This window comes from Zosterops lateralis (genome assembly GCF_965231275.1).
Source record: "Zosterops lateralis genome assembly, chromosome: 1".
Lineage (NCBI taxonomy): Eukaryota > Metazoa > Chordata > Aves > Passeriformes > Zosteropidae > Zosterops > Zosterops lateralis.
In genome coordinates, this window is record NC_139762.1 from 69,788,944 (window position 1) to 69,803,637 (window position 14,694).

The following is a 14,694-nucleotide window of genomic DNA, read 5'->3' on the forward strand; positions in this document are numbered from 1 at the left end:
AATTTCAACCTCTCACAACAGTCTGTTTTCCACATGTTCTCCTGGAAAAAACTTGTTGCAAAAAAAGCCAGTATATCACTTGCCCTACCAAGAAGATGATGGATGATGGCACCATTTAAAACTTGCCTTTTGGCAAGTGGTGAAAGGTAGACTACTTTTATTTTGGCATCCTGTTGTTACTCATGATGCATTACTAAAAGGAAGTGGTTTTACAGTGTATGTGTGTGTTCTCAGCCCAATTCACATCTTGACCCTCCACTGAGTTTTCCCCAGAAATTATCCTCAGAACCTCTGAGCAGTCCCCCTGGTCCATGAACAGGGCCACCAATTTCTGTGGTAATGGGTGAAAGTGGCTGTGGGAATTGCAGTACTGGTTTATGGAGACACTGCACCGCCTGAGGCAGCACGATTTCAAAGTGTCTGAGTGAGTATGCATTGGTCAAAGACCAGGGACAGAAAAACGAGACCAGACTTGAGTCTCCCTGATCCCCAGGGGAGGCAACCAAGCCAGCCTGAGAACCACTAATGAACTGTTTGTTAATGAAAGGGCAAAGACAAGGAGCCAGGGGAAAGGGACAGAGAGACGCTCTGTCAAACTTGCTTGGATTGCTAAAAGAGAAGGTAAGTGCCCTGTCAGAACTGGGTCCTTGGACATGTGGAGCAGCTTCTTTTAGGGGTCACCTTGCTTTGATTTCACTGCAGTTAGTCAAGCTGCCCTGGGGGTCTGGCCCGTGCCTCTGCTAAAAAGTTATTATTTTTCATATTTCTACCCTTTTTAAACTGTACTTGTAACCACAGCATGAAAACCCGAAAGCTTTCAACACTGAAAAATTATTGGGTGAAATCCTGCCCCATGAGACCCAGTGGGAGCATAACCATTCCCTCTAAAATGGCCAGGGTTTGCAGCACATATGGCTCCATACCCATTAATTATTTTGCACATTGCTGTTACTTGGTATAAGTAATAGAGCCAGTTTACATTTTGAATGCTTTCCAGACAGCAGCAGGGATGGTGGTGGTGAATACAGTTTGGACCGTGCACTTTGGACTACTCAAGGTTTTCAGCTGTCCACTGATCCCTTCCACAGGGGTTACAGCTTTTACATCTGAAGGAACATTTGGGACCTGAAACAAACCTTCTGTTTGGCAGCTCTTTCAGAGAGGTTATTGAGCCAGGGGTGCTTGAGACACACAGCCACCTTTAGCCTTTTTCTAAGGAAAAAAAAAAGAAAAAGAGGAAAAGAAAAAAGGGAAGATACCATTATTGGAGCACTAATTGAAGATCAATACTATGTTACTTCTATTTAAAGTAATGGCAGAACAACACAGCCACATCAGCATGTTTAGTGAAGCTATTTTGCAAAGCACAAGTATAAATAAAAAATATTGGGGGAGAAGATGCAAAGGACAACAAGAGCTGTAAGGTTTGCATTAGGGTAGTTTCCTGAGAAAAAAACTAGTGATAAGAAGGAGAGCAGTTTGTGTTCTTGCAGCATTTGGTACAGGCTGTCTGATCCCCAGATTGCAGAAATCAGAGCTTCATTGGAGCCCAAATAAGGAGTCAAATTATATCCTACAAAAAACTCTGAAGATATATTAACTATGACAAAATCTCCTATTTTTACTGTGTACACACACAAATTTAATAATCTCATGGGCATTGCTGTTCTGGGAGACTACAACGGAAACTAAATTTAAGGAAAATTTAGAGTAATGTATTTGATTTTTTATATCCTATTTTATAGTAATTCTGGTTATCCTTAGTCTATAACAGAAACATCTTGCAAAAACAGAGCTGTCAAGACATTATTTAGTCCATCCCACTGCCTTATCAGTAGGGCTACCTCTGCTTGATTATCATCATAATCTTTGCTCTTATTTTAATAACATTATTTTGTTAATTAATAATATAATGTATTAATTCTTAATGATGGCTGTATATGAAAATTCACCTTGACATATACATCCTAGGCAATACAGTAGTAATTTTATTTAACACAGAAGTGCTTTGCCTGCAAAGGAATTGCACTCCAAATGCTGTAAAAATTTTGAAACCTACTTAAAATTATCCCCTTATGAACCATTGAACCACAGAGTGGATTCACTTAGAAACAGCCAACAGAGCTGTCACCAACAGTGTGAATCTCCAAAAATTACTGACACAGGAATAACCAAAGTGATTTAAAATCTTGTTGCTCCTTCAGCTCAGCCCAAATGAATTGTTTGCTTGAGCAAATAACTTCTGTGTTGGCCACTAAGCTGGCTGCCACTGAAGGGCAAGAAGGTGCTCAAGTACAGGGGTATGCACCAGGTAAAGTTCCAAGCTCTGTTGGGAAAGGTATCTCTTTGGAAGAGGTAGGATGAAACAGCACTCAGGGGGGGTCTTTAGCAGACTCTGAAAGGGTTTTCAAAGCAGGAACAAGAACCCCAGCTGGAAAATCCTTTTCATATCGTAATTCAGTGGTCATTTTTTAAATACTTTCATTTTGCTAAGAAATTGATCCACTCAGCAACACACAGCATTGTGTGGATCTTATATTTCCTCCCAGACATGCAAGAACTGATGAGCAAGTGTGAGCATGCAAGTTCTAACACCTAAAAAAAAGCAATGGGACACATGTGGGTCACAGTGGCAAGAAATGAATCAGCAACAAAGACTCAAATGAAGTTAAGAAAAATGTCAAAGCAAAGTGATGCCGCAACACAAGAGGGCAACAGCAGATGCACAAGGATATTTAAATGTAGGGACCTGGAGTCTGGAGTGGAGCTTGTGGTCTGTTAACCAGGGGTGTTTTAAGGCAGCAGTTGCACTTAATCTCCAGCTAGAGGAAAATCAGAATGCTATTAAGAGTTTTTCCCAGAATCTTACAATTCAGCAATTATCTGCTACAGGTCATGTGTTCTGCCATCATTCAATGCTGTCATTCCAGAACAGTAAGACAGACATCAGATGAATTAACTTTTGTTTCACGGCAAAATGTATTCAGGTAATTTCAGAGCATTTGATGGATACAATGAACAACATCCATGAAGTGCCATTATAATACTGTATGTGGGCATAAAAAACTTATAAGTCATATTAGTTCTGCAATTGAGCAGCACAAGTGACACAACTGTATCATGATGGCATGGAATACACATTTCAAAGATACAGGATTATATACCATTTTTCCTTGATGAGAAGCTTTGATATGAAATCTTTGGCTTCATCAGAAACATCTCGAAATTCCTCATCTTCAAAATCCCAGTTACAGGCCAGGATATTGTTGAGGGTCTCATTGTCATCATCACCCAAAAAAGGAGACAATCCAGTGAGGCTGAAGTAAAAAGGAATATGTTCAGTCTTCACATCTTTCCCTATTCCTCTACGTAGTCTCCAATGTACCAGCTAAGATTGGTCTGTCACTCTGACCTATCTTACAAAATACTGCTCTCTAAGAAGGTCTCCAGACCATTCCCATGTTCTGATCTATTTATATGTTTAAATCATCACCCCTCTTCTCTAACACACCAAGCATTACTGTCTTTCATGGTAGGTCATATTTTCTAGACCTCTGACCACTCTTGTACTAACCACTGGGAATTTACCAAGCAGTGAAAAGTTCATGGCAATTGGAAGAGAAGAGATTTCTCAATATGGAACTTGGAAAGAAGTTTATATTTCCTATTTTGGGTACACAGTTTTTCACTCTTCCAGTATAACAGCAAACTTAGATGACTGACACAGTTCAACCTGGAAACAGCTTACAAAGCAGATACTGAATCTTACTTACAGCATATAAGCAATGACTCCTAAACTCCACATGTCTGTAGGAAAAGAGACAAACTCATAATTCACAACTTCGGGAGCAAGAAACTCTGGAGTCCCAAAGTTAACTCGAAGTTTTTCTCTGGGTTTATATCTAGGAAATGGAAACATTAACAAAGGACATCAATTATGGTTCTTATTAAAGTTGCATCATCAATTGTCTAGCACTTAGAGGAATTCCAGAAGCATACAGGAAATTCAGTGGGAAAACAAGGACAGACAGAGGCACAAACTAAAAAGAAATATAAACATATATAGAATAAAAAGTATTTTCAAGCTTTGTATTATACTAGGACAAAATGCAATTCCAACAAAAAGGAAGAAATTCATAATTCAAGGACTTCTTGGAGATGCTCTTACCATCCTTCTGGGACTTCTTGATATCATAGACATGAAATTTTTAACCAGCAAATCCTTCACTGAGGTTATAGCACCTAATTAAACTAGAAAGGGATATAGCATGGCATATATTGTAAGAGCCCCCAGTGGTATCTTACACTCTCTTTTGAAGAATCTCTTAATACTGGAGACAAGAGACTGGACAAAATGTAGCTGTTCCAAGATACTTATATGCATTCTTAGTGAGAATCAGCCCCCTTTCAACCTTCTATCTGAAAAGAAGGTTTCAGGAGAAATCTTTTTCACTAAGATCCAAACATTCCAAAATAAAAGATAACCCTGGTTAAAAGAAACAAATTTGTCCTAAGAACAGTAGAAGACAATTGTGTATCAAATACATCATTTCAGGGATGCAACACTTTTTTCATGGTTTTCTAATTCATTTATGATTAGTGAGAACACATGCATGTACCTTCTTGCCAATCCAAAATCAATAATTTTTATTTGATTTGCCTCTCGGTTCACGCACAGGATATTCTCAGGCTGCCAAGAGAAACAAACAAACAAACAAACAAACAAACAAAAAAAGAAAAAAAAAGAAAAAACAATACACTTGAATGAGAAACAAATATGAAAAACTGTGCTTTTAATGAAATGTAGGGAGAAAAAGACGAATAACAGTGCAAATATCTCATAAGCACCTTTTGCTTTCCTCCTTCTTCTGATCTCTCTGCATGGATACCCCCCTTGCAGTCACAGCAATCAGAGCTGTGCATTCTGTACCTTCCAACTGCTTTTTCTTCTCCACAGCTTTTGAATTTGACATAAGGCAGCAGTTCAGATAAACAACTCATTAGGGGGAGGGGAACTGGGAATGCAGACTTCCAATGAGGGGTTTCAGGATGCTTTCACTGTGATTTTACAGACCTTAATAAGCTCACACTCTTCTTCTTCTTTTTTTTTTTTTTTTTTCTTTTTTTTTTTTTTTCTTTAAATCAAATTTGGGGGGCTTTGAAATTTACAGCTTTACATTTCTGAGTTCTCAAATGTTCTGTCAGATTGAACGATAATGTATTAAGCCAGTCTCATGAACTTTATGTTTTTTCCAGGTGTTTTAGAAAAAGATAGGATTCACAGGTTAAATCCCTCTGGATTTTCATAGGGCCAAGTGCTACTCTTCACTTTCCTGGCAGGAATCCATTAACTTCCAAGAATTACTCCAAATTTTTACAGAAGGAACTGAGAGAAGGAATTGGCCAATTGTCTTTGAAATGTAAATACCTAAAGCACAGTCCCATATTCACTGCCAGCACTTTTATAGCTACTCTGTCTTACTGCTCAGTGAGTCCTCTTTGAAACAAAACAGCCCTCAACACTTAAAACATTAGTTAACCTTTGTCACCATTACTAATTCATTTTACATGTAGGACTTTTAAACACCATATGTCCATAGTTTCTGAGGTCCTGGATGATTATGGTCAAGATGATTTTCTTTCAATTTCAAGCTTTCTTTCCCAAACTCATTTGTTACTGACAGCAATCTATGAACAAGCAAAACAGAAGGGAGAAGCCATAGCTGGCAAACACATGAAAAGAGATCTCTGGGATTAATTTCTTGGGCTGTATATGTATCGTTTTGTCAGCAGTTTGACCTCCTACTAAAACTGTGCCATCTCAAGATCATAATTAATGTGTCCCAAAGAACTGTGTGAACTTCTGTTTGACAGGTTTCTAGGTAACTAGATGTTTATAGAGAAAGAAAAGTAAGTCTGGTCATTGATCAGCTACTGAAGCAGGTCCCAGCAAGCATCTGCTCATTTCCTTAGCCACTGCAATAATATGTATGCTAACATTATTAAAGATGTACTATATTAACTCTGTTATTACAAGCCAAAACCAGTAGCCGTTATAAAAATCTCACCAAAGAGAAAACCATCTTATGCACTCCTTGTTTCTTTTTATTGTATTGTAAAGCTCAGGGATCACTAGGAAACTTTCTAGCCAGTCATAAAAGTAAAGACACCATCCTATTTTATTCCTGCACCAAATAGAGGTAATAAACAAGTCCATTACTTAATAAGAACTTGGGCTAAGGGGAAAAGAGCCAGCTCAAGTGTACAGTTTAATGAAAAATAATAACAAATGTTTTCTGAAGGGTGGTAGTTGACCATTTACAGTTGATCAGAGTAAGAATGTGCAAGTCCATGGCAGAGCACTTGTACATGCTTAAGTCTGGGGTAGATAATCTGCCACCTTACTCTGAGCTTTCAGGTACACAAGTAGTTATTGTCTAATTCAACATAGACACGCTGTATTCATTACATTAGCCATTGACTATTTTTATTCCTTTCATTTTAGAAAGTATTTTTTAATGTACTTTCCCTTAATCTGCCTATCTATTGATGCCTTTTCATGACAGCAGTTTAATGCCTCAGAAGGTTGTGTGGGATTACACTGATCCTGAATGACCCTTGAATTTAGTTCCACTCACTCATGCCTTTCTGCATAGTAAAAAACAGGGATAATTGCCACCTCATGGCTGCTGTATAAAACACATATCTTGGGCAGTTGAATTAAATAATATTTTCTCAATATCTTGAGATCTAAATATTGAAATTAAAAATAGCAACATATTTGTAGTCAGCTGCTGGCTTTCTGTAAAATCAGTTTGTGAAAAATTTAAGCACTATGAAGCTTGATGACATATGACCACAATTTTCATCTAATTTACTTAGTCCTGTAGTAATTTAACTGATCTCAATGTGGTTAAATTAAATATGCATTGAAATAAGGAAAGCAGAATAAGGCTCTTTGTTGTTTCTGCCACAGGAATCTGCTAAGCTTTATGGCCTACCATTAAGAATGGAATTTCCACATCTGTCATTACACAAAACATACATCTCAAAACTCTACCTTGAGATCCAAATGAAGAATGTACATTTGGTGCATGTACTGAATTCCCTTGCAGATCTGTTTTATGAACGAGATAGTATCCATCTCTGTTAAATTGTAGTTTTCGTCAATAATTCGATCAAATAACTCTCCTCCTTCCACACTGACGAGAAAAAGACAATAAAGCAGTGACCAACTTGAAATCTAATACTAAACAGTAAGACTAACACAGAAAATATGCTGTTGACTATTTTTATCATTCCTGGTCAAGTTCAGTAAGATGAGCTTGTATTCTGATCTGAATTTTCTAAAATCTGAGTTCCAATGCAGACTGGTCTGAACTTCTTCAAGGCCTAAGAGTCCAGCCTCCCACCCATTGAAAACCATGAACAGCTTGAAATTTGGATATTATATCTGAGTCATCATTTTGTACCAGTGAAATAATGAAGTTCCATGGAAAACCAAAACAACATGATGGTGAATCTGCATTTAAATCTGTGGTCTCTTCCCTCTGAGTTTGAGAGGGACAGATCCAAGATGTCAATCTCAACTTCTTTAGTCAACAAAAATAACTGAACTTCTCTTCACATTTCAGTATGCCTCCAGCTTATCTGTTCGTAGGTAGACAGATAGTTTTCTTTTGTGACATGTTAATCATATAGACCAAATTCAGAAGACCATCTGTGAATGTCCAGAATAGTCAAACTCACCTAACTTTGAACCTTCTACCATACCCTTCAATGTTTTAGTTTTGGCCTTTTTGGCTTCCTTAAAACAGCATCTGCTTAACTTGACCTTAAGGCAGGTATTTTGTGCCTAATTAGCCTGATAACCCAACATAAAAAGCAGATTTATCCTTTCAGACACCCAGTATAAGGATTAGCCACAACACCCACATCTGGCTCCTCTTCAGTGTTAGATGTCTTCTTGTTTGCCTCACAGAACAGAGATAATCTGAGAGGTTCATTTCTCAGCAGACACGAATTAAAGTGTTAAATTAAAGATAAAATATGTAACACACCTCTATCATCAGTTGGAGCAGTTGCTTTACAGCACTAGAAATGTGGCACAGTACTGGAAAAAAATACATAAACAGCTCTACTGGAAAACATTTAAATTCCCTTTTTTTCTGTTGTTCACAAGAACATATTTCGTATGCATTTTCCACCTGTAAGAAGCTTCATTTCTAATTTCAGGAGAAAGCAAGAAGGAAACTGACAATTGTATCAAAAGTAGTAAACACAGAAAGGAAACGAAAAGAACACACTTACTATTCCATGACGAGTACAATGTCATTTTTAGATTCAAAGGCATCATATAGCTGGATGAGGTTGACGTGATTCAGCTGGTTCATGACATTGATTTCATTTTTTACTTCATCCTGTAAAGAACCATGAGTATTGCATCAGATGCCTTTTTTCCTAAGAAAGCTATGTTTGAAGCAAATCTATATTATCTTCATGTTTTCTTTTGTGGTAACCAAACTCAGGGCTCCTGTAGCAGTAGATGTCAAAGCTATAGGAACTAACAGACTGAACCCAGAGCTTCAGTGGGGTGTTTCAGTAATAAGATATTTACTGGAAGAGGAGAGCCCACATGGACAAGTGACAGGCTCTCAGGGATGTAAAGGAAAAAGAGAAACAGAGGAGGATTTTGTTCAAACAGCTATAGGTGTACAAAATCAAGCTGAGAGAAGTCCAGGACAGTCCTCCAAAACTTAACTTTGCAGTCAGAGGAGAGAGATTGGTACCTCCATTCAGCCCAACTATTTCAGACAAGCTGAATCTTTCTCTGATGACGTCAGTCTCTCTACATTAACCATAAAGGGATTCTTGGAGATCAGCTTGGCCACACTATACCTTAGCAACCCCATTTACCTGAGATAAATCCCACTCTTGAATGCCCTTAATGACACCAATGTCACACAAAGGATGTTATGCATGTCTTTCCTGTGAAAGCCAGTCCCAAATGTCCAAGAGGTTTGCAAAACAGCCAGTTTTGCATACAGATTAATAACATACAGACTAATTTGTTTAATCTCTATTTGTGTTGATGTCAGGTGCCCAGATCATGTCTGTTATCAGCATCTCCCTCACTGACATCAAGTCATTGCAGCACAGGCTACAGTGTGATTGGGAGGAAATACACTATATCAAAGGCCTGACAAACGTTTTTACCATTAAAGAAAATACTAATAGAATTAGCAACAGAAAGACAAAAAGTAATATAAGATTTAAAAGAACCAGAAGACACATCAAGAATAGTACTTTGATGAACTACGAAAAGTTTTGGAGAAGAAGGGAAATAGAACTGGAATTAATGGTATTCCAGCAGGTCCTATGAGTGTGATGGCTTGTGAGACACTTAGTTGTGGCCTGTTGTGTAGCTGAAGAAAAGTGTGTGATCCACTGGAAAACAAAAGACTAATATCATTCTTTACCAACCTTCTGTTTTGGACCTTGTGCTTTTATAATTTTGGCTGCCAGCTTGAGACCTGTTGCTTTCTCTTCACATTTATGCACTTGCCCAAATCGCCCCCTAGAAAAACAGAGAAACAAACATCATCTAGTGGTACAGGTGTGAAGTCTGGGTGTAAACTACACTATAAATAACCATAAATTATCCTCTCCCTACTGGCTTTCATTTAAATTGCTCTGTTGTTGATATTTTATTGTGTAACTTGTACTTGCAGCACCATCGCATGCTGTTCTATCTGGTACTACCCCACTTGTATGATTCGCTATACTCACCTCATAACCTGCAATGACTAATCCCAGGAAAGTCAAGGATACACTGTAAGTATAATGGCTCCTTTCTGTGCACCATCTGCCCCTCTCTGTTGCATCATTCTCCTCCATGGGAGGGTTGTGATTTCTTGATGAAACAAAGCTTTTCCCAAGAGTACGCTGTCATGAAAATTAAAATACCCCACTCTCCTAAATAATGTCAGCATCAGAGAGAAGTAACTGCATGGCCTGTCAGATCAGCCCACTAATCTACCTGAAAACATGCATGTGTTTTCAGGGGTGAGACTCACAGAGAGGAAGAATACTCCAATGTGTCTCTACATACTGCTGGCTGTAATTTGAGGTAAAGTATTTCAGCATCCTAGGAGCCCTGTCATAAAGCCTGAGGGCATCTGGCTGGCCTAGAACAATGCCAAACACAGGCCAAGTCTGCTGGTGCCAAGTAGTAAGCCAAAATTCACTCACTCTGTAAAACCAGCCTCCTCTTTTCATCCCTCTATAAAGAGGGATGAGTTTAGACTTTCATGACTTCAGCTCTAGTGGGGCATGTTGTCTCCATTCACCTCCCTGGGTGCTTGGCTGTAAATTTGTGCCTTGCTTTCCAAGTTGATTTACTTCACCTGACTTACCCTCCCAGAATTTCATCCTCATTGACATTGTAATAATTGCTGATCCCCACCCTTTTGGCTGAGACAATCCGGTGATCAAATGGTGCTGGTGGAGTAGGAATATCATCTAAAAAAGACAAAACAGACAGAGAGCATATAAGTGGTCACATGCAGTGCTTGTCTATCCCATATTTTAGTTCCTCTTTTCCCCAGATAAGTTCATTTAAGAACTGAATACACTTACTGTAAGCTTTATAGATAGGTCTTTCTCTGTTATTGAACAAGGTTTTTAATTCAGAAGCTCTGGCTCAGAAAAAAAGTGTTGTGGTTGGGGAGATACACTCCAAAGACAAGGACTCCCTTTTTAAGAGATCATCTTTTGTACAACAGTTGGGAGAGGCAAAGTGAAGACCACTAGACTATACAAATGTAGCTTCATACTCAGAAGGGGCCTCTGCAATTCAGCCTAATATCTGATTTTAAAATATATTTTCCTCCTCAGGGACTGTTAATAGGTGAGTATGTACTGTAACTCTGCAGTGGGGTAGGAAGAGAAATAACTCTCCTGCAGGCCCAGCTAAGAGAGACTATTTCCCAGCTTTTGGTGTTGACAATGAAAAATCCCCTTCTCAACTGATAGACAAAACTTGTCCCTCTCCAGTGTGGTCATCACCTTTAAAAATCACAGTTAGAGCTTGTGCACATGAGGGAGTTTCACCCTGGCAGACAGCACTTGGGGTTACCATTATGGCTTAGGACACATGTAACTGTCATATGCTGCTTTGAAGAATTTCTGTCCTTAGAAAACGATGGCAGATAAAAGGTAAAGAGGAGCACAGAGGAGGGATGGTTCCCAACATTGCACTGCAGCAGCTGTGGAGTTTTGGCAGGTCGCAGGTGTTACTTTCTGGACCTCCACATGCTGGACCTTTCTGCCATCCTGATGTCAAAATCCCTGCTGGAGACCATGCTTCCATGTCTAATTTGGACCTTTTGCAGGCTGTTGTTACTTCAGTTTCATACCCACATTGTTTTTCATTTGATTGATACTCCCGAGAGTGACCTTTGGCTGACCAAGGTGACAAATACTTCTTCAACCATCTGGGAGGCCTACAGCCCCAGTGTTTCAACATGAGCTCTCTGGTTTGGAATGCCAGCTCCTTTTTGTGTGAGGCTTGTTGAGCAATTTTAAAACCATTCATTACTCTAGTGAAAATGATCAAAAACACAAACAAGAAACCCCATGACAGCATGTAGCTGGCAGGAACGCTTTGGTCATTAATGTGGCAGTAGATTGTCCTTATTCACAGTCAAGGTCCATTTTTCCAGGACACCAGCTGTGTACCTAGATTTTTTTTTTTTTTTTTGACAGTGTTAATAACTTACATGGTTAGGAAGTTAGTTCATGGTCAAGGAATTGTGAAAAGCTGGGGCTTCTGGAAGTTTGCCACCTACTTGGGATTCTGCAGTTTGAATTGCACGCCTGTAAGTATGGGTCTTTGCACATTACTGAGGCCCACAAAATGCCAAGAAAACCTCTAACCTAAGGCAAAATTTGACTCTAACAACACGGACTCCATCAGCACCAGCATGTAAGTGACAGAAGAAAATATCTTTCTGAAAGCTCAGCTAAAAACATTACCAGACTTTGGCCAAGGAAATATTCTTTTAAAGACACCATACCGCTTTTCAAAACTATATTTCAAGATGTTCCCCGTGACAGACCCTCTATTTTTATTTTCCTGCAAGCCAGAGGGGATTTCTCTCTATTCAAGAACAATTTCCTATTATGGACCAAAGATGGTCCAACAGAGACACTATAACATTAACATCATCTGTAACAATCTCCCAGTGCTCACAACAGTTTATGGATTTTAAAGTTTTAGTCTGCTATCTCCTGTTTTCTGCTACAAAAACCTAGCACAAACCTGTAATAAATGTTTCCCTCCCACATTCTCACTCCTTTCCCAAAGCAAATAAATTCATCTTGAGTCCTGTGTATGCACATGCACACACATATATTTCCAAGTCTTTCAGGCCACCTCTTAACATGCCATATTTTTGTATACAGGAATAGACAATGAAATTCTCAAGAGGAAGGTCTAATATTAGAAATCTCTGCCTCACCATGGTGAGCACTGCTTCAGAGTTTGGTGCCTGAGCACTATTTATCTGACTGTTTAACATCACTCAGGCTTCCACACAAAAGTCTGTATTTCTTTACTTTGTAGCCTGCAGTTGTTCTCACTTCAGATTACAATGGTATGAACATGAGCAAGCTGGTTTTTCAGCCTGTGTCCACAGAATTGCAGATTCCCTGTTAACACACATTCTCAACACTTCCACAGGTCAACCAAGTTTGCTGCACCTGATATAATTTCTCCCTCCACTCTATACTTAGGGATTTTAGCTCTTTTGTTAAGAGAAGAGGAAGAGAGGATAGTGTTAGTGGAGTAGTTGTGGCAGAAGCAAATTAATTTTGAATAATTTCTGACAGAGCAGAAGACTCTAATATGAAAGCAAGCAGAACCGTGTTACTTCTCATCAGCTTAAAATGCAGTCCATCAAAAACTGTTTCCCATCAGAGCTGTCATGCACAGCTTTTTCCCTTACTAATTAGAATCATGAAATCATTCTCTTCTACAGATCTCTGTCTCTGTTCATCACTATAATACTTTTGCCTTTAGGATACTTCCTTTAAGAGCTTTTTATAGCGCCATCAGCACTTTCTGCAATTACTCTGCTCTTTTTGTTGTCATCTTTGACTAGACCTTCATCATGCACTTGATGCTCACTGCTACCACTATGCTCAAATTGGCAGGTCTGCCCAGGGATTGAACTAGAATTTCCTGTACCTTTTTCGCAGCTTTTACACCTGTAAGGACAAAACATGGTATTAGTGCAGAGTACACTTAAAGCAGAGCAACTTTAGAAACATAGGTGAAAAATGCCTACACAGATATTGCATTCAAATAACATTAAGCTATTTTGTTTCATGATGTAAAATTAACTGCTTTAATATTCACATTGAGAAATAAAAATGACCCTTAAATTAATCATGACAGCAAAATGTTCCTGAAAAACTCGCCTGAGTTCTTCTAAACTTGACTATCAATCTCACCTTTAAAGCAAAGGGAGCGCATTGGAAGTCCCCTTTGTTCATATAGGTTCCTGAGAGCTTAAACCTGTTTATTTATCTCTGAAAGACTATATATTAAATCCAGCAAAGAAAGAATTGCAGTAAACAAACGTATTAGGTCAACTGTCTGGGAAAATGTTCACATTTTTATGTTGTCCTTTAACATACTACATTTGCAGTAAACTAATTCCCAGTTGGCAGATGGTCTTATCTATTTTGCTGATGTTATATGACATTGCAGTATATAAACATAACTATTCTCCTCAGAAATAAAGAATAGGGTAACATAATTTCCATGTTCCTAACATATTTTCCAAGCAAACAAACACAGCACACTGCTAATACCATGTGTGGTGGATTGTTTGCCTGTCTTTTTTAAGAGTATAATTTCACTTAGATCAGAGACCTAAATGTATTTTTCACTTTTGTATTGGGCTAAATTTTCATCAATACTTATATTAATCAGCCACTCTGACTTGAAACTTGAACTACACATTTTTCTGAAGCAAGGGTCTCTTCAGAATGCATAGTTTGAGTTTCAGATCTTACCTTCCCTCTGATACCTCTTCATCATCACTTTGTTCTGCCTCATCTTCCTTTTGGGAAGGAGCTGGTGGTTCCTCAACACCTTTTTCACTCTTATCAGCGTTTTCCTCTCCTTCATTCTCTTTCTCCTCTTGTTGTTTCTCAAGTGCATCTTCGGGTACCTGATGTTCCTTCTGCGTCTCCTCATCTGCTGGGGACTCACTCTCTATCTCCTGCACAGTTAGTTTTTGACAAGCATCATCAACAGCACCTTCTTCCTGCTGTGTTTCTGGAGTGAAGGATTCCTGAAAAGAATTTCTCCTATACACATAATTGCTTTCTAAAGACAAATTTTGTTCTTTCTCCTCTGACTCTTCAGTATGAAATTCAGGAGGATCCACTGTAAGCAGAACAGAACTTTCCCTCTTGGCATTTTCCTTGTTGAGCTTATCAACTTCTTCTTCCTGAGAGCAGGACTGACTCTGCTGGGTGTCCCCATCTATAAGAGATTACAAAGTAATCTGTCAGTGGTTTTCTGATAGTCAGTAAAAGTATTAAAGTAGGGCTGCAAACTTAGCATAATTTCTGTTGAATTTTGAACTAGGCATTTGCTTCCCTCTCCACTTCCAAGGTCAG

At 38.7% G+C, this 14,694-nt stretch overlaps 1 protein-coding gene across 2 annotated transcripts in view; it reads right to left on the bottom strand.

Annotated features, from left to right (window-relative positions):
- MYLK4 (myosin light chain kinase family member 4) overlaps window positions 1–14,694 on the bottom strand; it is an 81,631-nt gene that overhangs the window by 6,336 nt on the left and 60,601 nt on the right. For both annotated transcript variants that reach the window (XM_083854965.1, XM_083854964.1), the window contains 11 exons: window positions 14,083–14,557; window positions 13,250–13,269; window positions 10,416–10,521; window positions 9,484–9,577; window positions 8,311–8,420; window positions 7,061–7,202; window positions 4,620–4,690; window positions 3,774–3,902; window positions 3,165–3,317; window positions 2,750–2,822; window positions 1,137–1,212 (listed from right to left, as the gene is read on the bottom strand). In XM_083854965.1, the coding sequence (XP_083711091.1) occupies window positions 1,165–1,212; window positions 2,750–2,822; window positions 3,165–3,317; window positions 3,774–3,902; window positions 4,620–4,690; window positions 7,061–7,202; window positions 8,311–8,420; window positions 9,484–9,577; window positions 10,416–10,521; window positions 13,250–13,269; window positions 14,083–14,557 (1,421 nt within the window). In that variant the 3' untranslated portion in view covers window positions 1,137–1,164. The remainder of the gene's footprint in view (window positions 1–1,136; window positions 1,213–2,749; window positions 2,823–3,164; window positions 3,318–3,773; window positions 3,903–4,619; window positions 4,691–7,060; window positions 7,203–8,310; window positions 8,421–9,483; window positions 9,578–10,415; window positions 10,522–13,249; window positions 13,270–14,082; window positions 14,558–14,694) is intronic.